This window comes from Euphorbia lathyris, chromosome 2 (genome assembly GCF_963576675.1).
Source record: "Euphorbia lathyris chromosome 2, ddEupLath1.1, whole genome shotgun sequence".
Classification (NCBI taxonomy): Eukaryota; Viridiplantae; Streptophyta; class Magnoliopsida; order Malpighiales; family Euphorbiaceae; genus Euphorbia; species Euphorbia lathyris.
This window is the reverse complement of record NC_088911.1, coordinates 84,219,767-84,240,087: the sequence shown is the minus strand read 5'-3', so window position 1 is coordinate 84,240,087 and position 20,321 is coordinate 84,219,767. Positions and strand designations below refer to the sequence as shown.

The 20,321-nt window shown below is 35.5% G+C and overlaps 1 protein-coding gene across 6 annotated transcripts; it reads right to left on the bottom strand.

Moving 5' to 3' along the window:
• Nucleotides 1–414: 414 nt before the first annotated feature.
• LOC136218777 (polynucleotide 3'-phosphatase ZDP-like) lies at nucleotides 415–19,865 on the bottom strand. 6 transcript variants are annotated; one of them, XR_010683938.1, is made up of 24 exons: nucleotides 19,165–19,864; nucleotides 18,726–18,755; nucleotides 16,667–16,735; nucleotides 16,191–16,250; nucleotides 15,964–16,017; nucleotides 15,751–15,810; nucleotides 15,328–15,585; nucleotides 14,818–14,877; nucleotides 14,188–14,265; nucleotides 13,767–14,024; nucleotides 13,294–13,323; nucleotides 11,631–11,681; nucleotides 11,149–11,208; nucleotides 10,930–10,989; nucleotides 10,744–10,803; nucleotides 10,389–10,643; nucleotides 9,918–9,947; nucleotides 4,763–4,813; nucleotides 4,267–4,326; nucleotides 4,064–4,123; nucleotides 3,848–3,938; nucleotides 1,511–1,568; nucleotides 785–1,106; nucleotides 415–629 (listed from the first exon to the last, which is right to left on the bottom strand). XR_010683938.1 is itself a non-coding variant. In XM_066005877.1 (22 exons), exons 1-21 carry the CDS (start codon nucleotides 19,381–19,383, stop codon nucleotides 3,870–3,872), a joined length of 1,932 nt encoding a protein of 643 aa, XP_065861949.1. In that variant the 5' UTR covers nucleotides 19,384–19,863; the 3' UTR covers nucleotides 3,398–3,729; nucleotides 3,848–3,869. The 6 variants fall into 6 exon arrangements, 4 of the variants coding, with proteins under 4 accessions (XP_065861949.1, XP_065861951.1, XP_065861950.1 ...); XM_066005877.1 differs by lacking the exons at nucleotides 415–629; nucleotides 785–1,106; nucleotides 1,511–1,568 and adding an exon at nucleotides 3,398–3,729 and having other exon boundaries at nucleotides 19,165–19,863; XM_066005879.1 differs by lacking the exons at nucleotides 415–629; nucleotides 785–1,106; nucleotides 1,511–1,568; nucleotides 15,964–16,017 and adding an exon at nucleotides 3,398–3,729.
• Nucleotides 19,866–20,321: the final 456 nt, after the last annotated feature.

Below are 20,321 nucleotides of genomic sequence, written 5' to 3'. Positions count from 1 at the left end.
AAATGTTCTAAATTGAGTAAAAAGTTTATTAATTTACTAAACCTGGCCCAAGAAAAAGGCAAAATATGAAGAAAAGTCAACAATGGTGAAGAAAATAAAATTGATATTTGAAACATCAACTTTAAGGTTTCATAAATGACGTTTAAACATGTTTGAATGCAGCTTCAGACAAATTTCAATCAATTCAACATTAGCATACAATTTGGGCAAAATTTTTAAAAAATTGGATAAATTGGATACATTCTATAAAAATTGTAAGTAATTAACTGTTGAAGTATCTATCAATTTAAGACAAACATAATTTAGTTATCCTTAAAAATATCATTTCATAGTTTTAGGTAATTTTTTTAGTTATTGAATATTTAATAATTTATTTAAAATTAAAAAAATTAATATAAAATTCAATGGCTGATCTTTTTTAAATAGACCGCCTAGGACTGCTTGGATCTGCCTAGGAACTGCCTGGGGCCGCATGGGCGGACAAAAATCGATAAACCGACTCATGCAGACTGGCTTGAGGAAATCGGGACGGTGCCCTAAAAAGGCGTCATCATCAAGTAGACTGTCGGGCACCTACTTCGTCACGAGCCACACATCGTCCTCAACATCCCTAGAGCGTTTGCTGCTCCCTGAAATTATATTACACATATAGCATATAAACGATTACAACGTTATAACAATAACTAAGGTAAACTTATAACAAAAACATATAAACGATTACAACGTTATAACAATAACTAAGATAAACTAATAACAAAATAAAACAAGAATGTAAATTATTTACCAGCTGACAACTCTCCAATAACAAAACGGCCGTCTCTCCCCTTCGTCACCTAACGAAGTGGGATCCTATCGACTGCCTCATGACTCGAGTCATGAATATCTATCTCATCCACGTCCATGTGAATGCCGACGTCATCAACATGCTCCTCACGAGCCACATGCACCTCCTCATCAGCTCTAATGTGATATCTCAGCTAGTCAGTAGGTCTCTACTGCCTTTGTGCCTCCTGCAACCTCTGTGCCTCTCTGTCCCTCCGAACAGAGGTAGTGACACCACGTCTGGTCGTGTCCCGCTGTCCGGAACTCCCGCCTATCTAAAAACTCTGAAAAATGACAAACCAAACGAATAACGTCAGTTGTTATTTACTCTAATTGAAATCTATTCCTAAACCCTAAGCATTTCCGTTATTATTTACTCTAATCCGATTATTATTTTGTCTAATTGAGTTACGTTCTTATTTACTATCAATCTCATTACTTATGTCAAATAAATTCACACTAATATTATATTTGTACACACTAATTTACGTCAATTAATGAAAAATAAATACAAATTTAACGCAAAAACAACAATCAGATGCTTCGGTAACTCGGTATAGGCGTTTTTCCAATTTCGCCCCCCCTAAAGGGAGGGGCAGGCGGAAACTCGAACCGCCTAGGCGGAATTCAAGTTCCGCCGGGAGACAAAACTTGTGTTTTCGAACCAAAAAATGGGAAAAATACGTACCTTGCCATGAATCGGTCCTTTTCCTTTGTCGTATCTCATTCCCGATATGATTTTTATTCTGAAATGTGATTTTAAGAGAGATTAGAGAGTTGAGAGATTATGAATGAGAGAATGAAAAGTTTTGGCAAATATATATCAAAAGGGCAAAATTGTCTACATAGGGCGGTAACTAATAAAATGGAGGCAATATATAGCAATTCACTTTATAATTTATAATTTAGTATTATTTATTTTTTAAATGAAAGATTGGGACGCGATTAAGAGGTTAGACATCCCAACTAGGTTGGCACCCCTAACGCACTTAACCAACCCTGAATATTATTAATAAAAAATAGAAAATTACAAAAGAGAGAAAAAAATTAAAGGAAACAAATATGAGCAACGTTACAAAGGTCATCGAAAACATGAGATTGACAAAAAATAAGGCGCAGAATGCCACCAGTGGAGCGCTGACGCAGATTTGCCAAAACAGGCAAGACGATCCGCAGCTTGATTACCTTCCCTGTAGATATGAGTGATTCTGCGGTTCATAGACGAGCAACGTGATAAGCAACTTAATCATTCTTGCTTAATCCTCCATGGAACCGCAGTAGATTTTTCACTTAGCAACTTAACCGCATATATAATTTAGTATTTAATATTATTTATATATAATTCATCATTATTTATTATAATTATAAATACTTATATATAATTTATAATTATCATTTTTTACTATAATTATAATTATTATATATATAATTTATCATTATTTATTATAATTATAATTATTTATATATAATTTATTATAATTAAAATTATTCAGTTCATTAGTATCAGTTCAGTAACATTCACTTTTAGTTTAGCTAATTTAATTTAATTTCAATAAAAAAAAACAAGACTTTAATCAACTTCAAGTCAATTCTACATTAAAAAATAATAATAATAAATTTACCAATTGCTTAACATACTTTTTAGTTCTAGTATTTTAATAAAACACTATTTAGCCATTAAATTTTGTTCTATTCAGCAGTTTAATCTTTCAAATATTTAAATCATTAAGCACTTTAGTCCTACAAGTGACTAAAATGTTGAAAAAAACTAAAGTTAAAAAACTAAACGGTGTATTATTAAAATACGAAAACTAAACAGTGTATTATTAAAAAATGACTAATAAATTTTGAAGGAGAGCCCCTGGTTCACCCCTCCCCGGTTAAAGAGGTCCAGTTAGTTGGTTGGAGGAAGCCCAGGGAAGGGGTTGTCAAGTTGAATACGGATGGCTCCTGCTTTAGTAATGGCAGAATTGCTGCTGGTGGAGTTCTTCGGGATGCTGGTGGCGCCTGGCTGGCTGGGTTTACCCATAACTTAGGTACGGGCTCCTCCTTTACTGCGGAGCTCTGGGGGATCTTGTCTAGCATTAAACTCGACATTCGCATGGGTGTTAAAAGACTTTCGGTGGAGTCTGACAATTTGGAGGCTATCAACAGGATTTCGGATAGACAGGTTGTTTGTCTTAAGAGTCAGAATCTCATTAAAGCCATCTTGAGGCTTCGTCCTGCCTTCGATTCTCTTACCTTCTCCCATATTTATAGGGAGCAAAACCGCGTGGCGGATCGCTTGGCAGCTGCTGGGCATGGGGGGATGTTAGGTGTTTCTACCCTTTCCGTTCCTCCTTCTTTTCTGTTACCTTCTCTTCTTGAGGATAGGATTGAGGTCAGTCTTCCTAGACTGATCCGGGTTAGGTTTTTGTTTGTTTGTTTTTTTTCTTCCCTTCTTACCAAAAAAAAAAAATGACTAATAAATTATTTACCCTAAAAGAAAAGGGAAAGGGAAATAAATGATTTTATACCACTCTACTAGCTTTATTATAAAATAGTGGTGAAGCGCATTGTGTGCAAATTTTAAAAAAAAAAAAACTAGCTTTATCGTAAAATACAACAAAATATAAATATTTGTAATAATAGCTTTAGTGAATCTAATAACTTTGAAATTTTAAAATCTTAGCAAACATTTTGAGAAAACTGTTTAAGAGCAATCGTCAGCTACCTTAACCATCCAAATGAAACGCTCTACAAAAACTTATCCAACATGGATATAATAATCTTTTTGCATACTTATATCAGTTAAATAAACTCTTGTAGGCATTACTTGATAGAATATCAGTTGTACAACAAAATGAGTAGTACAACCCTGCTCCACCAGCAACTTCTTAGCACCACAGTACTCCTCGGGACGTAGAACTTCAATGCAATTGTTTAATGAAAATGCAAGGAGACAAATTGTTATCTTAGAGGAGACAGTTATAGGATGAAACTAGATTTTGACTCTATAAATTGAGAGCACTTCTTGGATGATTACCTCTTCGATTTAGCCAACTCGGTCAGTATTTTGACCGCTTTGGAAGGAGGCGTCGCTGGATTTTTAAGTTCTTCCTCATTTCATATGTTCTCTGAGTTAGGTTACAAACAAGGTGTAAGCTACCAAGGATTTATGAAAATAGATGCTATAAGAATAGACCAATTTGTAAAGTTTTATCTTGATAGGAATCAAGAAAACAAAAAGCCTTTTGCGTACCTTACTTGTCTCAGATATCTTCTCCTCCAGCTCCACTTCTTCCTCATTTTCAACCATTTTCTGAATTAAATTATGAAAGAGAGATGATTAAAGTAAGAAAGGAGTAATTCCATTTTCACTTTGATGCGATATATTACAAAAAAGAGCAGTTTATGTAACCATTTATCTTGATAGGAATGAAGAAAAAAAAGGCGTTCATGTACCTTCCTTTTCTTAGATATCTTCCCCTTCAGCTCAAGTTCTTCCCCACTTTCATATGTTCTCTGAAATTCATTGCAGAAGAGGTGTAGGCATGGATATATGATGAAAAAAATGACAAAAGACGACATCCATTTTCACTTCAGATATTATATAAGAATACACCACTTTATGAAACTTTTTATCTCAGTAGTAATATAGAGAATAGAAGTCAGAATATTTACAGATAATTTTCTTAAAAAAATTCTGGCTTGGAAAACCCAGTATAGTTATCCTATTTTACTCTAAACATTTGAATCATTCACTGGGGTTAGATTTTCAATATAAAACTATAACCAATATAATCTATCTAAACATTTAGATTATTGAGCTATTCATATTTTAGTATTTATTTTAGACAATACATATCACTTTAACAGATTTGAAAATTCAGCATTTGCAGGACCCATACAATATTTTACAAATTTTGCATCATGTACATATGTGCACTTCAATCAATACCTTCGAAGCAGAATCTGGGTTTCCTTCAACCACATCTTTAGCTCCTGAAATCTGCAATGTTTAAACAAGCAACCACGTGGTGCTTTAATTTAAAAAAAACAAAAAACTGCAGTGGTTGCAAGAACAATAATTAAATCTATGTGGCAACTATGCCTTATAAGTTCGATCCGCCCTTCCCCTTACTCCCCATATATAAATAAATAAAAAGAAAGGCACGGTAAAAGGTAATTTTCTTGCAACATTATATGCACATCCTACTTGATCATATTATTGAATAATTATGTCAATGACAAAAAGAATCATATCAACCACAAAGGAAAAAGAGAATTTTCCTTAAAAACTTCTCCAGGAAAGCAAGCAGATAACCACAATAAACAAAGAGTAAACCTTATAAATAATATACTTAGCAACCCCTCTCATGCTGGAGAAGACAATGCCTCTTCTGCATCAGGCAATCACAGATGTAGCACAGCAAAGACAGGTTGAAGGAATCTAACTGACGTGCACAACAGAAAAAATTCTCTTTTAACGATTTAATGGCAGCAAAACAACAAGATAATTTCCACTTTCAGGCCAACTGGTCAGAACCTGAATATAAATTTGCATGAGCAACTGACAGTTATTTCCTGATCAAGTACCATATCACCAATAGGTCTATATCAGCAGGTTTCCTGGGCACACTCAATTTAAATCTTACAGGTTAACTTTCCACGACCTCTTAGAAATTAGAATCCAATCACGTCCAAAAAATGCTTCATTTTTAAAGTGTACTAAATTATCTATGTGTCAGGTTTTATGGTTTTAAATTGTATGTATTGATTCAAAAGTGTAAGAAACCATGTAATACACTAGGAATACATGGGATACCATGTAGAGTAAGAGTCTACATTGATATATTGATATGATAAGAAATACACATCTATATACACTTCAGTTGATTAAGGTATAGCTGTAATAGCATGGGTTTGACTATAACCCATGCTATGACAGGCTGTCACAACACACTCTAACACTCCCCTCAAGCTGGAGCATGGAGCAACCAGCTTGTTGCAGAGATAATAAAATAATACAACTCAAAAACAGAATAAACATATAACAAAATCACAGCTAACACACACACAAAATCTGAACTTCAAACCAAGTTACAATGACTAGACATGATTGCTAGAAATAGAAGGACAACACCGAAATGACTGAACGGAGGCGGAACAGCGGAGGCACGCACCGGCACGTGGAGGAGGTGGAGAAATTGTGACGGCGTGAGAGAGCCACATGCTGGTCAGATGGTCACTGGAATTTGCAGAGATGTCATTCGGAACAAGAGGTACCTCCTAGGATAGGTGGTGAGATGAACTGAGACTTGGAACCCTAGGTCCAAACAATCTTCTCACAAGGTAGACAGTAATGCTGAAAGAAACAGCCCAAAATACATACCCATAAATTCTGCTCACAAGGCAGAAAACAAATTCTGGATCTCAATCCAGAAACCTAAAACAGAAGCCAAAAACCATGTAATACACTAGGAATACATGGGATACATGGTGAGTAAGAGCCTACATTGATATATTGACCTGATAAGAAATACATATATATACACTTTAGTTGACAAGGTATAGCTGTAATAGCATGTGTTTATGCTATGACAGGCTGTCACGACACACACTAACAAAAAGAAATACAGGTACTTATATTAGAACATATGACTAATTCTATATATTTTTCCTATAATTGCTCCATAATTTGCTGTTGTAATTGCTCCATAATTTGCTGCTGTGATTCAACCCTTATTTTCTTTTATTACAAGTTAGTATGTTCAAATTTATAGCCTACAGCTAGTCATGTACGCAATAGAGACTGATTCATAATTTACAAATCATCATACAACAACAACAACAAAGCCTTAGTCCCGAAATGATTCGGGGTCGGCTAACATGAACCATCATATGAAACCATGCAATCAAGTCGTGTCAGCGACACAAATTCTCTCCCTCCACTCTGTCCTATCCACTACCGTATTCTCCTCAATCCCTAATAAACTCATATCACTCTCGATCACCCTGCTCCAAGTTTGCTTAGGTCTACCCCTACTCCTCACCACTACATCTCTCTGCCACTCTTCAGTCCTTCAAACCGGCGCATCAAGCGCTCTTCGTCTTACATGGTCAAACCACCTTAGTCGGTTTTCTCTCATTTTCTTCTCAATAGATGTAACCCCTACTTTTTTCCTAATTATTTCATTACTCACCCTATCATTTCTCGTATGACCACACATCCATCTCAACATACGCATCTCCGCCACCGACATCTTATGAATGTGACAGTGTTTCACTGCCCAACACTCCGTACCATATAACAATGCTGGTCTGATTGCCGTGCGGTAGAATTTTCCCTTCAATCTATTAGGCATGCCGGGGTCACAAAGGAAACCCGTAGCACTCTTCCACTTCGCCCAACCAGATTTAATCCTATGAGCAACATCTCCATCTACTTCTCCATCCGTTTGGATAATAGACTCTAAATACCGGAAGCACTCCAGGGCCTGAACAACTCTCCCATCTAGGGTGATTGTCCCTGCCTCCCTACTCCTATCGTTGCTAAACTTACACTCCAAATATTCTATCTTACTTCGGCTCAACTTAAAGCCTCTAGATTCTAAAGTTTGTCTCCATAGTTCCAACCTCCTCTCCACACCTTTCGTCTCATCAACCAACACAATATCATCTGCAAACAACATGCACCATGGTATAACATCTTGAAGTGAAATCGTTATTTCATCCATAACGATGGCAAAAAGAAATGGGCTTAGTGCAGAACCTTGATGCACTCCAATCGTAATAGGGAACTCTTCAGTCTTCCCAACACTGGTACGTACACTCGTGCATGCTCCCTCATATATGTCCTTTATGATGTCAATATATTTCTGCGAAATGTCTTTCCTTATTAAGGCCCACCAAAGTACTTCCCTTGGTACCTTATCATATGCCTTCTCCAAGTCAATGAAAACCATATGCAAATCTTTCTTCTTATTTCAATAGTGCTCCATTAATTGTCTCGTTAGATGGATGGCTTCCATAGTTGATCTTCCCGGCATAAAGCCAAACTGGTTTTCTGAGATCTTCACTGTCCTCCTTAGCCTTTGTTCGATCACTCGCTCCCAAAGTTTCATAGTGTGACTCATTAATTTGATTCCTCGATAGTTGGCACAATCTTGGACATCACCTTTGTTCTTATACAAAGGGATTAGGATACTTTCCTCCATTCTGATGGCATCTTATTGTGTCTCCAAATTTTGTTGAAGAACGTCGTCAACCATTCGATTCTTCTCTCTCCCAAACATCTCCAAATCTCAATAGGGATGTCATCAAGTCCTACTGCTTTCTTCAATCTCATTTTATTTAATGTCATTTTGACTTCACCCTTTTGAATTTTCCGCATGCAGTAGGGATACTTATATCTCCAACATCTTGTCCGCGTTCTCCATTAAATAAGTCATCAAAATAGGACCTCCATCGTTCCTTGATATCCTTATCTCCAACTAGGACTTTTTGGTCCACATCCTTCACACATTTAACTGTTCCGAGATCTCGCGTCTTCTTATCTCTCATCCGAGCAATTCTATATATGTCTCTTTCCCCTTACTTCGTATCCAACCTTGTATATAGATCCCGATTCACCTTTGCTCTAGCCTCTCGTATGACCTTCTTTACTTCTCTTTTAGCCTCTTTGTACTTTTCGTAGTTCTCATCACTCCTGCATTTCCCCAATATTTTATAGGATTCTCGCTTACTCTTTAGTGCTTGTCGTACTTCTTCTGTCCACCAAGATGTGTCCTTACCCGGTGGCATGCTACCTTTAGATTCCCCTAGAACTTCCTTCGCTACTTCCCTTATACTATGCTCCATCTTAGTCCATATCGAATCTATATCTAGATCCATATTATAAGTCCAAATATCTTTTTTGGCCATCTCATCCACACATTTTTGTTGATTCTCCCCTTGCAGTTTCCACCACTTAATCTTAGTCTCCAATTGTGGTGTTCGTTTTCGTATACATCTCCTACTTCGAAAATCAAGCACTACTACTCTATGTTGGGTTGTCGTACTCTCACCAGGGATCACCTTACAGTCAATATAACTCTTCCTCCAAGCACTCCTTACTAGGAAGAAGTCGATTTGGCTCGCATTACCACCACTCCGATACGTCACTAAGTGGGATGTTCTTTTCATAAACCATGTGTTCATGATACTCAAGTCATAGGCTGATGCGAATTCCAAAATATCATTTCCTGCTTCATTTTTATCTCTAAAACCATGCCCTCCATGAACACTCTCAAACCCATCTCGCCTAGAACCCACGTGTCCGTTGACATCACCACCCAGTACCATCTTTTCATCCCTAGGAACCTGTTGCACCACTTCTTCCAAGTCCTCCCAAAAAGCTTGTCTTATAGAGACATCTAATCCTATTTGTGGAGCATATGCACTTATGACATTCACAACCTCATCCCCTATCACGAGCTTAACACTCATAATTCTATCGCTCTTTCTTGACACCGCTACTACATCATCAATATACTCCCGATCAATAAGAATACCTATTCCATTTCTACCTTTATCCTTTTCTGAGTACCAAAGCTTATAACCCCAAGGAGCTATCTCTCTAGCCTTAGCTCAAACCCACTTAGTTTCTTGTAGGCACATTATATTTATTCTCCTCTTCATACCATCTACAATTTCAACTAATCTTCCTGTCAAAGAGCCTATGTTCCATGTCCCAAACCGTAACCTACTACCCCTACCCCTACCATTACCGTTACCCTGGACTAGCTTATTTACCCGCACCCTTGCATATTTGACACCACCCCCGGGTCATGGGGTGGCGCGCCGCTTCGAGGTGACGACCTAGCAACCCTTGCACATTTTTCACTACACCCGAGTCTAGGAAGTGCAGCGCGTCGCTGAGTAGGGAACGCCCCCACGATATTCATATTCTAGTTCATGTCACGCCCCCTAGGAACTTGTTGCACCACTTCTTCCAATTCCTCCTTAGAACCATCCCTTTCTTAGCTTATCCACTTTAACATGGGTATTGAACATATTGTATAGCATCACAAATTTAAAAGCACCACAACCACATGGCTCTTAAATCCACTCACCAATTTCTTCAAAGCTTCCTGATCATTTTCCTAAGAGCAGAAGAAAGCACAAAAGTCAAAAAAAGATAGAGAAGAGACAATTAAACTAACATTTACAAATGCTAAAACAAAAACAAAAACCATACTAAGGGGAAGAATAACTCAGAACTATGATTTTCCATCGCAAAAATAGTGTTTGGTTGAGCACAAACACCAGTGTGCATGGACACATCTGGCTCACTCCGAGCAGAATTTGAATCCAATTCTAAGATTCTAATTTTAAGTTACAAATTATCTAATGATAATTCCGAGATAATACTAGATATCCTTTTAACTAACATTCAAGCCATTTGAATATACAAAATCATAACGAATGTGGATTACTTTGTAGACCAAAATAAGAAAAAAAATAGAATTGCATTCCATGATCACGTTAAACTTATAACCCCAAGTAACCTTCAAAAAGGTTAAAATCAAAGAGAGAGCAGTGACCTTCAATGAAGCAAACCCGATAATCTCCTTTGTCAATTCAACCTTCTCAGAGAAGCAATCCAAGTGATGCCATTTGGTCCTATCAAAACCAAGCCGGTCTTTGCAGACCAAACCCAACCGCAAGGTTTTAGCCTGTATAAATTGAGAGCACTTCATGCATGATGACATCTTTGATTTAGCGTACTCGGCCAAGATTTTGACTGCGTTAGGAGGCATTGCTGGATTTGTGAGTCCTTCTTTAATTTTATATGTTCTCTGATTTAGGTTACAAACAAGGTGTAAACTATCAAGGATTTGTGATGAAAAACTAAGCAAGGATGGATTCAATCTTCAGTGAAAGAGATGACATCGTTACCTTCATTTTCTTAGATGTCTCCTCCTCCAGCTCAAATTCATCCTCATTTTCATTTGCACTCTGCATATGGTTGTATACAAGATAATCGCTATGAAGTATAAAGAACAAGAATGGATGAGTTCCATGTTTACTATAAACAGAGATGCTATACGAATAGACCAAGATAACAAAAAGGCATTTACCTACCTTACTTATCTTAGATATCTTCTCCTCCAGGTCCAGTTCTTCCCCATTTTCAACCGTTTTCTAAATTAAATTATGAACGTGAGTTATGAAAGAGATATGATGAAAGATAAGAAAAGAATAATTCAATTTGCACTTTAAAGCGAAATACTATTAAAAAAAAAAAAATTATAAAACTATTTATCTTGATAGGAATCAAGAAAAAGAAAGGCATTCATATACCTTTCTTGGCTTAGATATCTTCCCCTTCAGCTTAAGTTCATCCTCACTTTCATCTGTTCTCTGAAATTCATTGCAAAAAGAGGTTTAAGCTAAAGATAATATATGACAAGTAAGTGGCAAAGGATGAATTTTCACTCAGGAGATGCTCTATGAATTTACCAATTCATGAAACTTTTTATCTCAATAGTAATCAAGAATTTACCATATTTACAGATCATTTGCTTAAAAATAATTCTGGCTTGGAAAACCCTTTATAATTATTCTGTTTGACTTTAAATATTTGAATTGGGTTTACTTTGTCAATATAAAACTATAACTAATATCTATCTGATCATATAGATTATTGAGCTTTTCCTATTTTTTAATATTTATTTTAGACAAGAAATATCAGTTTAACAGATTTTTAAAAATATGCATTTGCAGGACCTGTATGATATTTTACAGGTTTAGCATCATGTACATATGTGCATTTCAATCAATACCTTTGAAGCAGAATTTGGGGTTCCTTCAACCACATAGTTAACTCCTGAAATCTGCAAAGTTTAAAGGTAATCACCTTGTGCCAAAAAAAAAATTCTGCGGGGGCTGCAAGAACAATAACAAAATCTATGTGGCAACTATACCCTATAAGTTCGATCCACCCTTCGCCTTACTCCCCATAAAAATAAAAAAATAAAAAGAACGGCACAGTAAAAGGTATTTTGCTTGCAACATTATATGTACATCCTACTTGACCACATTGTTGAATGTTATCTCAAGGACAAAGTAAAAAAATAATGTTCCTTCAAAAATTTCCATGAAATTCTATATACTTTAAATATTAATCCTAAACAGCTATAAATACTAGGAGACAGATTCGTAATTTACAGCTAATAACATCGCTAATTCCCACACTATGCATAATTTAGTACCCTTCATGATACGAGATGCGCAATAAATAATATTTCACAACCCAGCTGAGTGTTTCTGATACCGATTTATGACGATAGGGTTGATTTTGACCTTAAATCAACAAAGACGTTTTCAAGCTAAACTCGAAGGAGCCGTGAAACCCCCAATATTCACGAGCTAAACCTGTAGGAATCAAAGATCCTCATTGATAAGAGGGATGAACCCTAATACTTCTCAAAGAGAAATTATATTTTGATTGATAAAAAGTTACTTTTTACAAAGAAAGAGATGAATTTATATCATCCTGAAACCTAAAAATGAAATTACATAAAAGGGTAAATACATATAGCTAAATAGAAAAAGCTTAAAGGGGTAAAATGAGGGTAAGGGTAAGGGTAAAGGGGTGGCAAGCTTGTAAATAAAGGGGTGGCATGAGTTGTAAATAAGGGGTGGCAAAGTTGTAATTAGGAGGAAGCTAGAGTGAGGTGCAACGGTGATTTGTAAGGCTCTTTAAAAAGTCCACACAGCGTTTAGGAATAACCACATGGCGTGTGGGCTTTATATTCGAAATATAGACGGCATGTGGGAGTAGCCACACCGCGTGTGAATTTCAAAATCAGAAGCATGAACTCTTCTTTAGATCCACACGGCGTGTGGGCTCTGTATTTCACATAAATGGTCCTCTCTTTGCTTCGATGTGTTGCCCCTTTGACCCGGCTTCTTCCACCACTCATCTCCTCTCATTTGGTCAATATCAGACTAAATTTCAAGAATACCAGTCAATAGCTTAAACTTGCTAGTTGTTCATTGTGCACTTCATTCAAACCTATTACCTACTCAATTCTCAAATCTAAAACCAATAAAACTAACATTTGTTTTTTTTTAAGGCAATAAGTCATCGAATAACAGTAGTTAAGAGCCAATCCTCATAAACAGAGTTTAGAAATACTATTTAGCCGCATCTTTCCACTATATAAAAGCAAATCATATGCTTACCCTTTTTTTCCCTTTCTTAACATTCAATGTACTCAGAAAATTAGGAACTTAACTAAGGAAAACTCAAGGCACTCAGGAAAATGCTATGATGCATTAAGAGTTTCAAACTTGAGTGTGTTGGTTAAAACTTCAGTTGTAAATAATTTGAGGCATAACTTTCAGCATTAGAATTACTCTATTCTCAGGGGTATCGAACATATTGTATAGCATCACAAATTTAATTTGCACCACATCTACATGGCTCTTAAATCCACTCACCAATTTCTTCAAAGCTTCCTGATCATTTTCCTGAGAGCAGAAGAAAGCAGAAAAGTCAAAAAGATAGATAGCAGACAATTAAACTAAGATTTGCAAATGCTAAAGCAAAAACCATACTAAGGGGAAGAATAACTCAGAACTATGATTTTCCATCACAAAAATAGTCTTTGGTGAGCACAAACATGGACATATCTGGCTCACTCAGAGCTGAATTGGATTCCATATGGATGCCTCTAACTCTAAGATTCTAATTTTAAGTTACAAATTATCTAACGATATTCAGAGATGATACTAGATATCCTTTTAACTAACATTCAAGCAATTGGAATGCACAAAATCATAATGAATGTGGATTACTTTGTAGACCAAAAAAAAAAAAAAAAAAACAGAATCACATTTCCTGATCAGCGTTAAACAACTTATAACTCTAAGTAACCTTCAAAAAGGTTTAAACCAAAAGAGAGAGCAGTGACCTTCAATGAAGCAAACCCGGTAATATCCTTTGTCGATTCAACCTTCTCAGAGAAGCAATCCAAATGATGCCATTTGGTCCTATCAAACCCTAGCCAGTCTTTACAGACCAAACCCAACCGCAGGGTTTTAGCCTGTATAAACTGAAAGCAGTTTGTGCATGATGACATCTTCGATTTAGCGTACTCGGCCAAGATTTTGACTGTGTTGGAAGGAGGCATTGCTGGATTTGTAAGTCCTTCCCTAATTTCATATGTTCTCTGAGTTAGGTTACAAACAAGGTGTAAGCTATCAAGGATTTATGATGAAAAACTAAGCAAGGATGGACTAAATTTTCAGTGAAAGAGATGCCATAAAATAGAGTAAATTATGGAACTTCTTATATTGGTGGAAATCAAGAAAAAAAATGCTACCCTCTCCTACCTTCATTTTCTTAGATGCCTTCTTTTTCTTAGATGTCTCCTCCTCCAGCTCAAATTCATCCTCATTTGCATTTGCACTCTGCATTTGGTTGTATATAAGATAACCGCTATGAAGTATATATGACGAAGAACAAGAACAAATGAGTTCCATGTTTACTTTAAACAGAGATGCTATAAGAACAAACCAATTCCTAAAACTAGTAACAGTAGTTAAGAGCCAATCCTCATAAAAAGGGTGTAGATATACAATTTAGCAGCACCTTTCCACTATATAAGAGCAAAGCCTTTGGTTTCGCTTTTTTCCCTTTCTTAACATCCAATGTGCTCAAAAAACCAGGGACATAAATAAGCAAAACTCAACCCAGCCATGGTGATGCTATGGTGCATTAAGAGTTTAACACTTGAGCATCTTATTTAAAACTTCAGTTGTAAATAATTCGAGGCATAAGTTTTAGCATTAGAATTATTCTATTCTTAAGTCATGCTTTCTCTGAGTTAGGCATGAAAGCCTACAGAACCCCAACACTAGTTACCATACCATTATGATTGTCTTTTTTGTGATGGTTCTTAGCTTATCCACTTTTTCAGGGGTATTGAACATATTTTATAGCATCACAAATTTAATTTATACCACATCTACATGGCTCTTAAATCCACTCGCCAATTTCTTCAGAGCTTCCTGATCATTTTCCTGAGAGCAGAAGAAAGCAGAAAAGTCAAAAAGATAGATAGCAGACAATTAAACTGACATTTGCAAATGCTAAAACAAAAACAATACTAAGGGGAAGAATAACTCAGAACTATGATTTTCCATTGCAAAAACAGTGTTTTGGTTGAGCACAAACACTAGTGTGCATGGACACATCTGGCTCACTCCAAGCAGAATCGGAATCCATATGCATGCCTCTAATTCTAAGATCCTAATTTGAAGTTACTAATTATCTAATGATAATTTAGAGATAATACTAGATATCCTTTTAACTAACATTCAACCCATTTGAACGCACAAAATAATAGCAATGTACATTACTTTGTAGACCAAAATAAGAAAAGAACAGAATCACATTTCCAGATCAGCGTTAAACAACTTATAACTCTAAGTAACCTTCAAAAAGGTTTAAAACAAAGAGAGAGCAGTGACCTTCAATGAAGCAAACCCGATAATCGCCTTTGTCGATTCAACCTTCTCAGAGAAGCAATCCAAGTGATGCCATTTGGTCCTATCAAACCCTAGCCGGTCCTTGCAGACCAAACCCAACCGCAAGGTTTTAGCCTGTATAAATTGAGAGCACTTCGTGCATGATGACCTCTTAGATTTAGCATACTCGGCCAAGATCTTGACTGCGTTGGAAGGAGGCATAGCTGGATTTGTAAGTACTTCCCTAATTTCATATGTTCTCTGAGTTAGGTTACAAACAAGGTGTAAGCTATCAAGGATTTGTGATGAACAACTAAGCAATGATGGATTAAATTTTCAGTGAAAGAGATGCCATAAAATAGTGTAAATTATGGAACTTCTTATATTGGTGGAAATCAAGAAAAAAAAAATGCTACCCTCCCCTACCTTCTTTTTCTTAGATGTCTCCTCCTCCAGCTCAAATTCATCCTTATTTTCATTTGCATTCTGCATTTGGTTGTATACAAGATATTCGCTATAAAGTATGTATGTATGATGAAGAACAAGAACAAATGAGTTCCATGTTTACTTTAAGGATAGACCAATTTCTAAAACTTCTATCTTGATAGGAATCAAGATAACAAAAAGGCATTTGCCTACCTTACTTATCTTAGATATCTTCTCCTCTAGTTCCTCCCCATTTTCAACCATTTTCTGAATTTAATTATGAAGGTGGGTTATGAAGAGATATGATGAAAGATAAGTAAAGAGTAATTCAATTTTCACTTTAAAGCGAAATATTATTCAAAAAAAAAAAACAGAAATATTATAACTATAATAACTATTTATCTTGATAGGAATCAAGAAAAAGAAACGCATTCATGTACCTTCCTTGTCTTAGATATCTTCCCCTTCAGCATATGTTCTTCCTCACTTTCATCTGTTCTCTGAAATTCGTTGTAAAAAGAGGTTTAAGCTATAATGAATATATGAGCTCAAGGGATGAATCCCATTTTCACTAGAGAGATGCTATAAAATATACCATTTCATGGAACTTTTTATCTCAATAGTAATCAAGAAAATAGAAGTCAAAATATTTACAGATAATTTTCTTAAAAATAATTCTGGCTTGGAAAAACATGTATAATTATTCCGTTTGACTTGAAACATCTCACTCGCTTATTTGGGTTTACTTTTTTCAATATAAGACCATAACTAATATAATCTATCTACATATAGATTATCAAGCCTTTCCTATTTTTTAGTATTTATTTTAGACAATAAATATCAGTTTTACAGATTTGAAATATATGCATTTGCAGGACCTGTACGATATTTTACAAGTTTTGCATCATGCACATACCTGCATTTCAATCACTACCTTTGAAACAGAATTTAGGCTTCCTTCCACCACATCCTTAACTCCTGAAATCTGCAAAGTTTAAAGATAACCAACTGGTACCAAAAAAAAAAAAAAAAAAAAAACTGCAGGGGCTGCAAGAACAATAACAAAATCTATGTGGCAACTACACCCTATAAGTTTGATCCACCCTTCACCTTACTCCCTATAAATGAATAAGAAGGTAATTTTCTTGCAACATTATATGTACATCCTAATTGATCATATTGTTGAATGTTATCTCAAGGACAAAGTAAAGAAACAGTTCAAAAGATAAAACAGGAAAGCAAGCAGATAGCCACAATAAACAGCCAAGTCATCTATCAATATTATTATTAAAAAATAAAATTTACAAGAGTAAACCTTATGAATAATATACTTAGCAACCCCTATCATGCTGGAGAATACAATGCCTCATCTGCATCAGGCAATGACAGAAGCAGCACAGGAAAAACAGATTGAAGGAATCTAAATGATGTATGCAACAGCAAAAAGATCTCTTTTAACGATTTAATGGAACAAAACAACAAGATAATTTCGTATTTCAGGCCAACTGGTCAGAAACTGAAGCAACTGCCAATTATTCCTGATCAAGTATCATATGACCAATTCATCTATATTAGCAGGTTTCCTGATCACACTCAATTTAAATCTTACAGGTTAACTTTCCATGACCTTTTAGAAATTAGAATCCAATCATATCCAAAATATGCTTCATTTTGCAAGTGTACCAAATTATCTATGTGTCAGTTTTTATGGTTTTAAATTGTATGTATTGATTCAAACGAATTACAGGTATTTATATTAGAGCATATGACTAATCCTTGATATTTTTCCTATAATTGCTCCCTAATTTGCTGCTGTGACTGCACCCTTATTTTCTTTTATTACAAGTTAGTATGTTCACGTTACATATATACCAAGTAGAAGGATCAAATCTGTTATTTGTGTTGGTTTAATTCTGTTATTGCTTCTGTTAAATTCCTTTCCTTTAGCGTCATCGTTACTTTTGGGGAAATGTTAACTAATTTGTCTTTTAGTGAGAATTCCTGACCTCAACTGCTATATTAAGGTCATGCTTAAGGAATGTGAAAAGCAATGAAATATTATCGAACAACTATGTTTCTCTCTCAAAGTCTGTACTCTTTCTCTTCTTTTCTTTTCTTCTCTTCTTCTCTAAATGCTTCCTAAACCTAATTCTGTATACTTCTGACAGTTCACACATATAGTTTACAGCTAGTCATGTACACATTAGGAGACTGATTCATAATTTACAGCTAATAACATCAGTAAAGCCCACACTATGCATAACTCATTAGCCTTTATGATATATGAGATGCACGCCATGTAAAAAGATTCTCATTTATTCATGAAAATTAGGAAGACTTCTACAACCAGCTGAATGTTTCCTTAGAATCAAGAAGCCTTATAACATTGGTCAATATCATGCTAGATTACTAGAATACCTAGTCAATTCTCAAATCTAAAACCAATAAAAACTAACATGGTTTTTGTTTTTAAAAAAAATAAAGAAAAACAATACGCCGTTATCTAATAACAGTAGTTAAGAGCCAATCCTCATAAACAGAGTTTAGACATACAATTTAGCAGTAACTTTCCACTATATAAGAGCAAAGCCCTTGCTTTCCTTTTTTCCCTTTCTTAACATCCAATGTGCTCAAACAACTAGGAACTTAAATAAGGAAAACTCAAGGCAGCCAGGATGATGATATGATGCATCAAGAGTTTAAGACTTGAGCATCTTAGTTAAAACTTCAGTTGTAAATAATTCGAGGCATAACTTTCAGCATTAGAATTATTCTATTCTTAAGTAATGCTTTCAATCACTCAGTTAGACATGAAAGCCTATAGAACCCCAACACTAGTTACCATAACAATTGTAATTGTCTTTTTTTTGTGATGGTTCTTAGCTTATCCACTTTTTCAGGGGTATTGAACATATTGCATAGCATAGCATCACATTAATTTGCACCACATCCACATGGCGCATAAATCCACTCACCAATTTCTTCAAAGCTTCCTGATCATTTTCCTGAGAGCAAAAGAAACCAGAAAAGTCAAAAAGATAGATAGCAGACAATTAAACTAACCTTGGTAGTTGCTAAAACAAAAACCATACTAAGTGGAAGAATAATTCAGAACTATGATTTTCCATCGGAAAAATAGTGTTTGGTTGAGCACAAACACTAGTGTGCATGGACACATCTAGCTCTAATTCTAAGATTCTAATTTTATGTTACAGATAATTCAGAAATAATACAAGGTATGCTTTTAACTAACATTCAAGCCATTCGAATGCACAAAATCACAACGAATGTGGATTACTCTGTAGACCAAAATAAGAAAGAAAAAAAACGGAATCGCATTTCAGGATCAGCGTTAAACAACTTATAACTCCAAGTAACCTTCAAAAACGTGAAAATCAAAGAGGGAGCAGTGACCTTCAATGAAGCAAACCCGATAATCTCCTCTGTCGTTTCAACCTTCTCAGAGAAGCAATCCAAGTGATGCCATTTGGTCATATCAAACCCTAGCCGGTCTTTGCTGAGCAAACCCAATCGCATGGTTTTAGCCTGTATAAATTGAGAGCACTTCTTGCATGATGACCTCTTCGATTTAGCGTACTCAGCAAAGACTTTGACGGGTTCGGAAGGAGGCATTACTTGATTTTGGAGCAGAAACGAAGCAATTGCCTTGTTGGTTTTTTGGAAACAGAGTTAAGGGAATCTGCTCTTGCTGCTTGTGACTTCGAAAAGATTGAAGTTGGTGATCATAAAATTTGAGTAGAGTGAGTGATTGTAGTTTAGGGTCCCACTCCCGCCCAGTAAGAAACTGATTTGGTGTCTATTCCTTCCAGGATTAAAGGGCAAAAGAAATGTCTTTTTTACATATAATATTTGTGTTTCAAATTATACAAGACAGATTTTCCGAGTTTCTGGTCATGGGTGTGCAAACCAGTTGGGCGATGGACAATGTTAGCAGTTTGAATGTAAGAGAGACGATGAGAGAGCGGGGGATATAGACTTTGAGTATGACCAACTATGTCAGTGTTAATACTCAATCAAGTTGACTATATGTCATGTTTAGAAACTAGTGAAGTAAGAAATTGTTGAATCTTAGATTAGATAGATATCATTGGTCATTTGACTGGTGAAACCGGAAATCATGTGACTATATCTATACTCGGCAATATGTAATTGTGAATTCAAACTTATTGATTCACTAAAGATTAAGAAATGTTCACAGATGAGGTTGACTAAACTGTCTCTCATACTACTGAAAACAAAAAAACAAAAAAAAACTTATTCTAACTAACTAGAATTTTTTTTTTCAATGAATTCCTTTAAATTACTTATTTTTAATTAGTTGACTTGATATTGTATAGAAAATGATTATTTGAGAGGTTACTACCAGGGTTTTAAAGGTTACACAGAAGATTACTGTTTGAATTAGATAATATAAAGGCCAACTAAAGTCTATTTGTGACTAGTAAGACGAACTAGATATTCGATTTAAGCACCACCTCTAGATAAGCTTATCAGGATCACTCGCAAAGGATATAGATGGAACCTTCGATCTCGTAATGGGGAAAAAATGG